Source organism: Suncus etruscus, chromosome 14 (genome assembly GCF_024139225.1).
Source record: "Suncus etruscus isolate mSunEtr1 chromosome 14, mSunEtr1.pri.cur, whole genome shotgun sequence".
NCBI classification, from domain to species: domain Eukaryota; kingdom Metazoa; phylum Chordata; class Mammalia; order Eulipotyphla; family Soricidae; genus Suncus; species Suncus etruscus.
The window spans coordinates 92124315-92138009 of NC_064861.1; the positions used below are offsets into that span (position 1 = coordinate 92124315).

At 61.5% G+C, this 13695-nt stretch overlaps 2 protein-coding genes across 2 annotated transcripts in view; both read left to right on the forward strand.

Moving 5' to 3' along the window:
- The first annotated feature begins 172 nt into the window (after positions 1-172).
- Positions 173-6272, forward strand: CYTH2 (cytohesin 2). Its single transcript, XM_049786315.1, has 12 exons — positions 173-352; positions 1518-1665; positions 1795-1861; positions 2788-2906; positions 3332-3412; positions 3506-3618; positions 3696-3844; positions 4036-4147; positions 5439-5515; positions 5605-5676; positions 5778-5932; positions 6033-6272. The coding sequence occupies exons 1-12, from the start codon at positions 334-336 to the stop codon at positions 6118-6120; spliced, it is 1200 nt and encodes a 399-aa protein (XP_049642272.1). The 5' UTR covers positions 173-333; the 3' UTR covers positions 6121-6272.
- Positions 6273-12430: 6158 nt separating this feature from the next.
- SULT2B1 (sulfotransferase family 2B member 1) overlaps positions 12431-13695 on the forward strand; it is an 18177-nt gene continuing 16912 nt past the window's right edge. Inside the window, exons 1-3 of the mRNA XM_049787554.1 lie at positions 12431-12438; positions 12781-12907; positions 13053-13108. Of these exons, the coding sequence (XP_049643511.1) occupies positions 12431-12438; positions 12781-12907; positions 13053-13108 (191 nt within the window). The remainder of the gene's footprint in view (positions 12439-12780; positions 12908-13052; positions 13109-13695) is intronic.

Below are 13695 nucleotides of genomic sequence, written 5' to 3' on the forward strand. Positions count from 1 at the left end.
ATTGGCCGGGCGGAACGTCGGCCTCCAGCTGGCCGGGCGCTCCCCGCGTTCTTCGAACGCCCATTGGCTGCGGAGCCGGAACCCGGGCGCTCGGGAGCGGGGCCAGCGGGAGCGGCGGCCGCGGATTGGACGGCGGCGCGGCGGGGCGGGGCCTGGCGGCGGGGCCGGCGGGGCGGCGCAGGGCGAGTCTTTTGAGCGCTGAGGGCTGGCGCTGAGGAGGCGGCGGTGGCTCCCGGGGCGTTTGAGCGGGCTCACCCGAGCCCGCGGGCCGACGCGGACCCAGGCCCGACGGGCGGCACCGCCCCGGACTCGCCGCGGGCCTTTCTTGCCGCCATGGAGGACGGCGTCTATGGTAGGTGCTGTGGGCCCGGGCCGGATCGAGCCGGCGGCGCGCCCGGAACCTGCGGCTCTGCAGCTGCGGGCGGAACGTTTGTGCGCGGCGCGCGCTGCCCGCCGGAGCCGTCCGACGTCGGACCGGGCCCCCCACGTCCTCCCGGGCGCTCTTTGTGCGCTCCTGGAGCGGCTTCCGGCGCCGCGATCCAGGCTATTGTTCGGGCCCGGCCCGCTTCCGCTGGCGCCGGCGGGTGTGGCCGGGCCCGGACCGAGCCCGTTCGGCCCCTCCGGCGGCGAGGACGGGGACGGGGCCCCGGGTGGGGTCGGGGGCTGCAGGCCCCGCCCACCTGTCACTTGCTCTCGGGGGGCCCCCCTCACCCTGGCTCGGACCCCCCGGCCCGGCCCCGCTGTGCCCGACCCCTAAAAGCTCGCAGATCTATCCCAGATGGAGGCCGGACCCCAAGGCTTCATGCCCTTCCCGGGTTCTGCACCCCCAAAGTTCCCAGCACACTCACCCGGATGGAGGGAGGACCCCAAAGTCTCATGCCCCTTCTCGGATCCTGCACCCCCAAAGTTCCCAGCACACACACACACACACACACACACCCTGATGGAGGCCGGACTCCAAAGACTCATGCCTTCCTGGATCCTGCGCCCCCAAAGTTCCCAACACACACACACACACACACACACCTGGGTCCTGCGCCCCCAAAGTTCCCAAAACACACACACAACACACACACACACACACACACACACACCCTGATGGAGGCCGGACCCCAAAGACTCATGCCTTCCTGGATCCTGCGCCCCCAAAGTTCCCAACACACACACACAATACACACACACACACACACAGTCTGCACCTGCCCAAAGGAGGGTGCAGCTCTCGGGCGAGGCCCTTTCTTGTCCCTTGCAAACGGGAAAGCGAACCCCGAATGCCCCCTGCTTGCCCCACCCCCCACACTCGAGGGGTCACCAGTTTCAGTTGTCTCTGCTTCCCTCACTCACCTCCCAAGAGCTAAGAAACCTCTTTGCGCAGACATTGTGGCCCGAAGTTCAGTCTAGGGGGTCCTGGCCTCCCCTCTTTCCCGGTTAGATGCTAGATCGCAGGATTCCTGATTTCTCCTGGGTAGCCCCAGAATTTATCCCCCACCCCCATCCTGGATTCCCCCCCCACCCAGAACCCCCAGACCTGACCCCGGAGGAGCGGATGGAGCTGGAGAACATCCGGCGGCGGAAGCAGGAGCTGCTGGTGGAGATCCAGCGCCTGCGCGAGGAGTTGAGCGAGGCCATGAGTGAGGTGGAGGGGCTGGAGGCCAATGAGGGCAGGTGAGGGCTGGGGCCTCGTGGGGAATGGAGGGTGGGAGGAAGGGGTGGGGGGACCTGGGGCCCGCCCCTAGCTGGTGCTCCTCGGGCACCGAGGACTCTAGCGTGTCCCCCCCCCCAATTCTCCCACAGTAAGACTTTGCAAAGGAACCGGAAGATGGCAATGGGCCGCAAGAAGTTCAACATGGACCCAAAGAAGGTACCACCTGTGTGGCCCCCTAGACTGGGCCAGGGAGACACCCTGGAGTGCTGGGGGTTGGAGCCTTAGCAGCGCAAGAAGGGTATTTGCCTTGCATGCAGCTGACTTGGGTTCAATCCCCGGCATTACATAGGGACTTCCCAGCCCTGCCTGGAATTGATTCCTGAGTGCAGAGGCAGGAGTCACCCCTGAGCATTGCCAGGTGTAGCCCCGAAACAAAACAAACAACAATAGAAAAAGCCACACAGGAGCCCCCAGGCCCTGCCAAGACTGATCTGTCAGCACAGATCCGGGAGTCAGCCCTGAGCGCAGCTAGATTTGGCCCAAACCCTGTCCCCCCAAAACAGGAGAGCTTCTGTAGAGGGCAGGACTAGAGAGTGGGTGTTGATTGACTGTTTGCTCTCTGTTCGGGCATGAACCACCCACCAGCCTCCCGACCTTTGCTAGTACTGGGTGCCCTGCCTGGTCCGTTCCTCTTCTTTCGGCACCTATTTCCAGATGCCATCCTGTTGTCACCTAGAGTTGTCAGGGGAGCCTGGAAAGGCACCCAGATAGTGACATGCACTGCCCCTGGTGCGATCAGGGTGGGCTTCTCTGAAAAGGCAGCACGTGGATTAGTGGGGAAGCGGAGCCACAAGCACAGCCAGAGGGTTGATATCTGTTCACGAGACTATCACCTTCCACCTGGACCAGATTCCTCACTTAGGCTGGCCCCACCGCTGGGCCCCCGAAGGACATTCTAGTCCTGCCTTGTCTCTTGGTCTCTTGGAAGCCCTGAGACATGTCCTGTGACCTGTATCGATTGCAAGTGAGGGTCCCACTGCCTCAGGGCTCCCTGAGGTGGAAAGACCCAGGAACCCCTGTTTGGCCGCTGGAGGGGGATGGGCTGACACACACCTGCACCCCCACCCCTATCCCCACCCCAGGGCATCCAGTTCCTGGTGGAGAATGAGCTGCTGCAGAACACGCCTGAGGAGATTGCCCGATTCCTGTGCAAGGGCGAGGGCCTCAACAAGACGGCCATCGGGGACTACCTGGGGGAGAGGTGAGGGGAGACCTAGGACCAGGGGGGAAGATCAGAGCTGCCTGTGGCCAGGAGAGGCCCCTGTGAGCATCCCTAGAGGGGCTGGTGCCTGTCAGGGTACCAGCTATTGGGTGGCAGTGAGAAAGTGGAGGGAGTTTGGGCCACCTGAGTACAGCCTGGGGGCTGCAGCCCATCTCAGCATGCTGGACTGGTCAGGCTTGATGGACATCCAGGGTGCCATTGTGAGGACTGTCCAGGAGCTCCTGGGGTCCAGGCACATACTGGGGAGTTGGGGCTTCCCGTGGCATCTTGAGGTCATCGGACCAAGTGGGCCCCCTGCGGGCACTGGGCTTATCCGAGAGGGAGGGAGGCACGGCTGGAAGGGTGCAGGTCAGGACCCCCAGCCCAGCCTTGAGGTGCTGTCTGACCTGATCTCCGTCTTCCAGGGAGGAGCTGAACCTGGCAGTGCTCCACGCCTTCGTTGACCTGCATGAGTTCACCGACCTCAACCTGGTGCAGGCACTGAGGTGAGGCGTGGGTCCCCGGGAAGGTGGAGAGCAGGCGGGTGCGACCCCAGAATCCCCCCCAATCCCTGTCCCACGCGGCCCCTCCGTCCCCAGGCAGTTCCTATGGAGCTTCCGGCTTCCAGGGGAGGCCCAGAAGATCGACCGCATGATGGAGGCGTTTGCCCAGCGCTACTGCCTGTGCAACCCTGGGGTCTTCCAGTCCACAGGTGGGGCCCGGGAGTGGGAGTGCCGGGTGTGTGTGGGAGGTGACAGGGACCTCCCAAGCTGACCCCCTTCCCCGCAGACACCTGCTACGTGCTGTCCTTCGCCGTCATCATGCTCAACACCAGTCTCCACAACCCCAACGTCCGCGACAAGCCAGGCCTGGAGCGCTTCGTGGCCATGAACAGGGGCATCAACGAGGGCGGGGACCTGCCGGAGGAGCTGCTGCGGGTCAGCCCCCCTTATTGACACCCCCCATTGGGACAGGGCCCCTCTCAATTCCCACTTGTCGTTGACAGGCCCCGCCCCCTGGTGCCTAGGACCCACCCTTGCCCTCTGACCTGGCTCTTGGGATCCCCCCTCCCCGTCCCTGCTGTCCTTCCTCCCTGCCATGCACAGCTCATGGCCCCCCGCACCCCCAGAACCTGTACGACAGTATCCGCAACGAGCCCTTCAAGATCCCGGAGGACGACGGCAACGACCTCACCCACACCTTCTTCAACCCCGACCGAGAGGGCTGGCTGTTGAAGCTGGGTGAGCACGCCCTGAGCCCCGGGGTGCCACGGTGCCACAGTGCTCGTTAGTGGGGAGTGGACCTCACTCCGGCATCCCTGAAGGCAGGGCAGATTGGGGAGTTGGATCTGTCAGAGGGGACCCCCTCCTTCCCTGCCAGCCTCTCAGGGAGCTGTGGGTGTGACTCCCAGAAGCAGTGCTGCCAGGGTGCTCCTGCCAGCGAGGAATGTGGGTGCAGCTAGCCTGGGTGCACTGAGAGTGTGGAGAGAGCTCAGCCCAGCCTAGCAGGCTCCAGCTAGGAAATATTTTCCTGGTTTGTTTCTGGCCACCCCTGGCAGTGCTGGGACTTACTCCTGGCTCTGTGTTCGGGGATCAAACCCAGGTCATCAAGACAAGTGCTCTCCATTGTCTTATTGATCTGACTCCAGAAGTTGGGGGGGGGGTATTTGTTTGTTTTGGGCCACACCAGCGGTGGTCAGGGGCTACTCCTGGCTCTGCACTCAGAATCGCCCCTGGCAGGCTCGGGGGAACCACATGGGATGGCGGGTATTGAACCTGGGTCAGTCCGGGTCAGCCGCGTGCAAGGCAAACTCCCTACCACTGTGCTATCACTTCAGCTCAGAAGTTGGGGTTTATAAGGCCAGACAGTGGGAGAGAGCAGCAGAGGGGAACCTGGCCCGGAACCCTGAACAGAGATCTCACTCCCAGGTCTCCACCTCCCACGGGGAGCATCCTAGGAGGCAGGGTGGAGGCAGGGGTGCAGAGACACCCCCACACAGTCTGGGAAGTCAGGCAGGTGTGGGTCGAGACCCACAGAGGGCAGGAAGGTAGCCAAGGTCACATAGCGGTGTGAGAACCCAAGGCAGGCTCTGCTGGTTTGGGCTGAGGACATGACATGGGTGGGGGGTGTCAAGCGCTCCTGGGGGTGCCCCCCGCATGGCTGCCCCGGTGGGGCTGGGGAGGGAGGGCCGGGGTGCCCTCCTATGGATGTAACTGGTTTTCTCCTCTCTCCCCCTCCCCGCGTGTTGCTCTGCTTCTCCCCCCCCCACCTCTCTCTCTCTCTCTCTCTCTCTCTGGCCCACCGCCTGCATCCCCGCTCGCCCACCCTGTTTCTGTCGCCTGCGGCTCTGGGTTCTCTGCCCCCTTCCCGCTGGCCCCGCTGCTTTCCCGCTGTGTGCCCAGGAGGTAGGTGCGCGGCTGCCCCCGCCCCCCACCCGGGCCCCGCTCCCCCCACCCACCCCCTGCTTGCTCCCACCCGCACCCTGCCTGCCCCCCTGTTGAGCCCGGCCCCCTCCCGCCCCTTCCCTTGCAGGGGGCCGGGTGAAGACGTGGAAGCGCCGCTGGTTCATCCTCACCGACAACTGCCTCTACTACTTCGAGTACACCACGGTGAGGGGATCCCTGGGGCCAGAGGGAGGAGGCTGGGCCCTGGTGGGGGGACCAGTGGGGAGGCTGAGTGTGTCGCCCCACACCCCCAGGACAAGGAGCCCCGAGGAATCATTCCGCTGGAGAATCTAAGCATCCGGGAGGTGGACGACCCCCGGAAACCGGTAATGCCCCCCACTGTCCCCTGCCCTGTGGACCCCCCCCCACTTTCCCCCAGCCGGACGGGCCTGGCACTCACCTGCCCCCTTCCACCTTGTCTCCCCAGAACTGCTTTGAGCTTTACATTCCCAACAACAAGGGACAGCTCATCAAAGCCTGCAAGACCGAGGCCGACGGGCGCGTGGTGGAAGGGAACCACATGGTGTACCGAATCTCGGCGCCCACGCAGGAGGAGAAGGACGAGTGGATCAAGTCCATCCAGTGAGCCCCACCCTGGTCACCCCACCCCACCGCCACCCTGCCCTCGACACACCCCCCCAACCCCACCTCTCACCTCCCCTTCCCTCCCGTCTATCCCCAGGGCCGCTGTGAGCGTGGACCCCTTCTATGAGATGCTGGCAGCCCGGAAGAAGCGAATTTCAGTGAAGAAGAAGCAGGAGCAGCCCTGAGCCCCCTCCCCTTATTTATTATGAAGCTGCTCCCCCCGGGCGGCCGGACCCCCGGGCTTGGGGCTGCACAGCCTGTTTCCTGGTCCCTGATCGGAGACCCACCACCTCCGGTTCCTCCCGTCTTTGTACCAAACACGCCTGGTGTCTGTTAACTACTGCGTCATGCCCTCATTTCTGGGGGCCAGTGCCAAAGCCAGGCCCCGACCCCACACTTCTAGGTTGAGTTTATGGGTCACACCCAGCGGCACTCAAAGTACTCTGCGCTCTGAACTTAGGCGTCCCTCCTGACAGTGTTCAGGGGACTGCATGGGATGCTGGGGATCGAACCCTGGCCAGGCACCTGCAAAGCCCATGCCCACCCTCACCCCCACTCTGCCTGTTTTGGAGCCCCAAGCCTGCGGCTGGAGTCAGTGTGCATGATTCACCCCAGTGTTTCTTCCTTTCCATAGTTTGGGGTCACACCTGGCAGTGCTCGGGGCCCTGAGGTTTCCGGGCTGGACCCACATGCTGAGCTACGTTTGACCTGTACCCCAGGGCCGCCTGCCCTGGCTGAGGCTGAGCATCACTGGTCAAAAGGATTGGGGAGCAACTGCCTGGTCCCTGTCCTCACTCGCTCTAAGGGGTTGCAGCCCAAGGCCATGTCTTGGTGTGCGTGGGCAGTGCGAGGGTAGGACTCGGGGTAGAGCCTTGACAGCCCCCGCCCAGCCTCCAGCGGTGTCCTAGATGTTCTGAAGCCTGAACCCTGGCAGCCGCACGTCCCCATAGACTCTTTGGGCACCACAAATAGCACCTGCCTGGGGGGAGGGGGGACAGGGAAGATGAATCCTTGGAGAAGGGAGGACAGACCCAGGGCCAGGCAGCAAGGGTGGCAGTGGGGCACTGTGCTTAGGTTGCTGACTTCAGCCTCGGTTCGGAAGTGGGCGGGGGGGGGGGGGGGTGCTGTGAGGGCACCTTGGGGCCAATGACGAGCACAGCTCCCTTTTTAAATTCTTTTGTGACACGACAGTGCTCAGGGATCACTTGGGCTCGGGGAGACTAAGTGGTGCTGGGAGTCAAACCCGGGTCAGCCGTTTGCACAGCAACCACCCTTCCTGATGTCCCCACAATTTCTCGGTCACCAGGAGGCCTGTTTTCTGGGGACCATCTTACATTAAGCCATAATGGAGAACACAGATAATGTGGGGCTTTTTTCTTCAGTTGTGGGGGGCTTACTCTGCTCAGGGGGCCCTATATGGTGCCAAGGATTGAACCCAGATTGCCTGCAAACTAAAACACCCGCTCCCCCATGTTACCTACACAGACTGGGGCCTTGGGGACCACATTCAGAAGTGGGACAGATGTGGGGGCCTCTGGCTGCTACCGGAGGAGAGTTTGTAGGAAGTAGGCGAGGCCTGGAGCCGGGTCTCCCTGGGCACTGGGGGACATATGGTGGAGGGCGAAGCTGCCAGTGATTTGTGGGGGCAGGTGGGGCCCAGGCCAGGTGGGTTTCGTAGTTCCACTGACTGGGGTGGCCCAGAAGCGAACTGTGGGGGTGGGATCTCTGGCCAAATTACAAGTTAAGTTGGCACTGCTCGCTTTGAGCCAGACTCCTGCCCTCGAGTTTGACCGCATTCTTTCCCAGAACTCAAATTATGGCCGCCAGCCCTCTCCACTCAAGGGACCCTGAAATCACAACCTCCCTTGTGCTGATGGGAATTCTTCCATCCACAGCCTGTTTTGGGGGCTTAATTTTGGATCTTAGCCAATAATGCTCAGGGGTTCCTCCTGGCTCTGCACTCAGGGATCACTCCTAACAGTCTCAGGGAACCAGAGAGGATGCCGAGAATCAAACTCGGGTTGACGGCGTGCAAGGCATGGCCCTCCCTGTGCACTATAAACCCTGCTCCCCAGTCTCTTGAGGTCTCAAGCCCCAGCACCCCTAGGGCGTCTTAACTGATAAAATTAGTTCCTTGAGCTCCTAGGTGAATCCTCCCACCAAGGGTTCGAACCCCCGAAGGGTGCTGATTAGATGCACCAGTGGGTGGGGTTGCTGGGAGGTCCCAGCACTGTCTCCCTGACATGCACCTGCCTCTTGGGCCTCGATAAACAATAATGTCAGATTTTTACCTCCCTAATTTTGGGGCCAGAAATAACAGGGAAAGGGGCAGGTACTTGCCTCGCATAAGGCTGAACCCACTTCTATCCCTGGCCTTGTGCGGCTCTGCAGACACCGCCAGGAGCAGCTCGTGAGCACTGCTGGGTGTGGCCCAAAATGACGCAGTGGCTTTGTGAATCCAAGCGGCTTGGCTGACCCAGAGGGTAGCCACTTGGGAACTCAGCCAGCCCGGGGAACAGGGGGCCCCTCTTCAGTTCCAGCAGCAGGAACTGGACCGATGAACTCCAGATCTGCAGGTTCCAATCTCGGCCCCACATGCCCTGAGCAGTGCCAGGCATCAACTCTGAGCACTGAGCAGAGAGCAGTCCCGGATCACTACCAGGTGTGGCCCCCAAATAAAGCAAGTCGGATCCTCTCGCTCCTCCGCCTACAGACTGACGTGTGCCCTTAATTAGAAGAAAATAATTTCTCTGGTTTGGTTTGGGGGCCACAATCGGCGGTGCTCGGGGCTGACTCAGAAATCACTCAATTTTGGCAAGCTTCAGGAATGCTGTGGACGCCGGGGATCGAACCCGGGGCGGCCACATGCAAGGCCAACGCCCTCCCCGCTGGACTGTGGCCTCGGCTCCCCATCACCCAAGTTGGGGGGGCTGGGGTCCAGCGGGGAGGGGAGGTGCGCCCCTCGGCTCCAGCCCTGGCTCTGCACCCAGGGTGGGCCCCAAAGCCCAGAGAGGGGAGGGGGCGCGATCGAGCGGCCTCAGGAGAAGCCGGGGACACCAGGCCGGGGCTGGCGGGGATGGGGGTGACGGAGCCGGAGCCGGGGAGCCGCAGCGGAGCCAGACTTAGAAATAGCAGCAGGCAGGAAGCCGGGGGCTGCGGGGCCGGGCGGCGCGTGCGCGGCGGAGCCTGGAAAACAGGCCCCGGCGGGGGCAGAACTGGGGCGCGGGGCGGGGCGTCGCTCGGGGGACCGGGGCAGAGCGAGGCAGAGGCCGCCGAGGAGGGGAACTGGGAGGGGTGGGGGTCATCCTGCGACAGGCAGGTAAACTGAGGCAGGACCGGATCAATGGGTCAGCTAGGGTTGACTCCTGGCTCAGTGCTCAGGGTTGAATCCTGCTGCGTGATGGGGCCCATATTAGATGCTGGAGATCAAACCCAGTTGGGCCTCATGCAAGGCAGATGCCCTTGCCCTTGTCCTGTCTCCATCTCTCCAGCCTGATGGGTCATTTCTGAGCACCCCGTTATCTTGGGGACCCGCTGGGCTAGAGGCAAAGCAGTTCTGCAGACTGATCCGAGCCAGGGTGGGTCCGAGAGGTGGACGCTGGCCTGGGCCTCTGTCCCCAGGTGAAATGGGCACAGGGGTGGCAGGAACTTCCCGCCTGGCTCCTCTCGTTACAGCACCCCCAAACACACACAGGGCCCCGCGTTCCTCCAAAAAGTCATTTTTTGTCTTTTTTAAATAATGTGAAAATGCCACGCGAAGGTTTGAACCAGGGGCCCCTCTCCAGTGTGGGGGGGCCGGGCTGGGGATGGGGGAAAGGGGGCCGCCAAGGTAGGTGGGTCCGAGAGCCCCCCAAAGCTGCAGCCCGTGCTGCTGGGAGTCAGGAGGGGCTTCCACTGGACCCCAGAGGCTCCGGGCCCGAAAGTTCAGTCCAGTCCAGTTCAGTCCCAAGAAAGGTGATTCTCTGGGGGGTGGGAGGTGGGGGGCGGGTGGGGCTTCCAGCCTCATTTGGCACCGAGGGGGTCTGGGGGGTCGGGGGCGCTGTCTGGGGAGCTGGGGGGTGGGGGGCCGGGGCCTCCTGTTTGGCACATGGTGGGGGTGGGGGAGGTCCCAGCCTCGGGGGCCTCTCCGGAGGCGGTGTCCATGTTGGCTGCTGTGGCTCCCTGGTCCACGGAGGTTTCTACCCTCAAGCCCTCATCTGGGGGCGCAGGGGGGTAGAGGCTTCGGGGAGTCAGTTCTCCACGGGGCCTGAGGAAGGAGAGGAGAGAAAAGAGGGCTGAGACTTGGGGTTCAAGCCCAGTGACAGGCTTCAAGGCCCCCGGTGAGGGTCAGTGCCCATTGGGGCTACACATCTGCACCCCCACCCTGGCCTGTCCTCCACCCCAAAGGCTCTTGTCATCAAAGGCTCAGCATTGCCGCACACCCCCATTTCCTCTCATCTCCGCATCACCCCATCATTGCCAGAGCTTCATGTCTGCTGTCTTTGCACACAGTAGGGGGGATCAAGGTTTCAGGCCTGGCCCTTCTAGCTCCCCAGAAAATAGATCTCTGCAGCACTAAACCCCAACACCCATTACCTAGCCAGGCACAAAGGACCCAGTTCGATGGGCGCAAAGACCCACCCCACACTCCCCCCAAACCTTGACCATGGCCCTTCCTGGTTTGGGGGTTCCTCCAGGCTCTACGCTCAGAAATCTCTTCTGGCAGACTAGGGGGACCATATGGGATGCCAGGATTCGAACCACCGTCCTTATGCATGCAAGGCAAACGACCTACCTCCATACTACATCTGGTCCCCCCCCCCTTTATTTTTTGCTGTTGTGATTTTGTTTCATTTATTTTGGGGCCACCTGGCTCTGCACTCAGGAATCACCCTCCCAGCTGTGCTATAGTTCAGACTCCTTTATTGTCTTTGTGTGTGTGTGTGTGTGTGTGTGTGTGTGTGTGTGTGTGTGTGTGTGTGTGTGTGTGTGTGTGTTGGTTGTTTTTAGGCCACACCCGGCAGTGCTCAGGGGTTACTCCTGGCTGTCTGCTCAGAAATAGCTCCTGGCAGGCACGGGGGACCATATGGGACACCGGGATTCGAACCAACCACCTTTGGTCCTGGATTGGCTGCTTGCAAGGCAAACACCACTGTGATATCTCTCCGGGCCCATCCTTTATTGTCTTAAGGCCACACCTGGAAGTGCTCAGGGGTTAACTCCTGGCTCTGCACTTAGGAATCATTCTTAGCAGTGATCAGGAGATGCTATAAGATGCCAGGAATCAAAGCTGGGTCAACTACAGCCTATCACCCCGGCAGCTTTCTGAACTGTGGCTGGGCTCTGGTGTTCATCTGATACCTAGGCCGGGCCTGGCCTCAGTTTCCCTCAGGAGCCCCCAGCCAGCTGTTGCGTGGGCGAGCCCTGTCTGAGGGAGGAGGGCCCAGTCACTGCAGCTTGTCAGACATCAGAGCAAATGTGGACTGTTGGGGTTTGGGGATGCACATCCTCCGCCTCACTCCCCTGACTGCATCGCAGCCTGGTGTCTGACTCATCCACTGGGCACTGTCTCTGCACCCTGGAACCCCACCATACCCCACAGGCCTCGGGGTGGGACGGGGAGAGCTGGCCTTGCTTGTGCCTCCTGAGCCCTCACCTCAGTACCCCCAGCCAGATCGCAGAGAATCCCAGAGGTGTCTTCCTCCTGCACCCAGGTTTTCTTTTTCTTTTTCTTTCTTTTTTTGACCACACACGCAATGACGCTCAGGGGCTACTCCTGGCTATGTGCTCAGAAATTGCTCCTGGCTTGGGGGCCCATATGGGACGCTGGGGATCAAACCGAGGTCCGGGGCCTGGAGAGATAGCACAGCGGTATTTGCCTTGCAAGCAGCCACTCCAGGACCAAAGGTGGTTGGTTCGAATCCCGGTGTCCCATATGGTCCTCCGTGCCTGCCAGGAGCTATTTCTGAGCAGACAGCCAGGAGTAACCCCTGAGCACCGCCGGGTGTGACCCAAAAACAAAAACAAACAAACGGAGGTCCGTCCTGGGTCAGCCGTGTGCAAGGCAAACGCCCTACCTGGCCCCCTGCCCCCAGGTTTGATGTCACCCCTCCCCCAGGTTCCTGAGTCTCAGGCTACCCTCAACTCCTATGAGTGTTTTACTGCATGTGGGACTGGACTAATAGCACAGCAGGGAGGGCGTTTGCCTTGCAGGCGGCTGACCTGGGTTGGACCCCAGGCATCTCACAGCAGTCTCTGAGCACCACCAAGAGTGATTCCTGAGTGCAGAGCTGGAGTCAGCACTGAGCACCATTGGGTGTGACCAAAATAAATAAATAAATAAATAAATAAATAAATAAACACGGATAAAAGAAAAAGAAAATCCTTCCTGCTCTTATACCTCATACCCTGGAAATTGGCCAGGTGCTTCCCACCTGGGGTTTGGCCCAAGCCGCTTCCTCCTTCCAGTCCCTTCCCTAAGCCAACACTACACAGTCTCTGCAGGATAAAGGATCCATGTTGGGGTAAGGAGGGGACCCCACATCAGGCCCACCGTGGAATCCCTGGAATCCAGTAGGACTTGGTGCAACCTCAGACTGAGCACACATGGAAACCCCACCTGCCACACTTCCGGAGGGGGCCGCTGGAGACCCACCGAATTCAGAGCATCAAACCCGGCAACCCCGATTCCTCCCAGGGCCCAGTTAAAGGCACCGTTATTCCGTCGACCCCCTCCAACACCCCTGACTCGATGCCTGTTCTACCAAGGACACTGAGGCACAGAGGTAGAGATATCACCAGATATCACCCCCCAAAAAGGGGGAAGCAGACCCAAGCCCCCCCCTCCCCACCTCTGTCTCCCCCAGAATGAAGCCACTGGGGTGTATCTTCTGGTTACGGATGCCCCGCGTGGGCGGCAGCAGTGAGAATCCACACCACATGCAGGAAGGGCCATGGGAAAAAGGTCCTGGACTACCCGAGGCCAGCCAGCAGGTTTGAGCCCGAATCCTCAGGCCTTCTGTGCCTCAGTTTCCTTTTCTGAAAGATGTGCATGAAACTAAGACCCAGCAATCAATGAAGAGCAAGGCTGGGTCCGTGCACGCTGCTCTCCCCCTCCCTGTGTGCCTATCATCCACAGATCCGCAAATGCCGAGGATGGAGGGAAGCAGGCAAGACCCAGGCAGGAAACATGGGGTCCAGAGCCATAGCATAGCAGGAGCCTGTCCCGGCACCCCATATGCACCCCTGAGCACAGAGCCAGGAGTAACCCCTGAGCCCCTCCTGGTGCTCAAAAACAAACAACAGGGGCCTGAGCAGAGCTAGCACAGCAGTAGGGCGTTTGCCTTGCAAGCAGCCAGCCGACCCAGGACCGATGGTGGTTCGAGTCCCGGCATCCCATATGGTCCCCCAGGAGTGCCTGCCAGGAGCAGAGAGCCAGGAGTCACCCCTGAGTGCTGCCAAAAACCAAAATCAAACAAACAACAATAACAACAAGATAGGCAAGATCCCCGCTGGAAGGGGAAACTGAGGCCCAGGCCGAGCACGCACGTCATCATGGCCTGGTTTGAGTCACTGCTGAAGTTTGGGAGGGGGATCACTGGGGTGGGGTCCCAGAAGGAGATGACAGCGCGCAGAAGTGGGGAGAAGACACAGTACCTGCGGGCCGGGCGTCGGGAGACCGGGCGGGGGGCCCCGGGGTCTCCAGCGCAGGCGAGACGGAGAAGCGGGAGAAGCACAGGGGGGGGCCTGGCGGGGGGAGGAGGGGGAAATCCTCCGCCCAC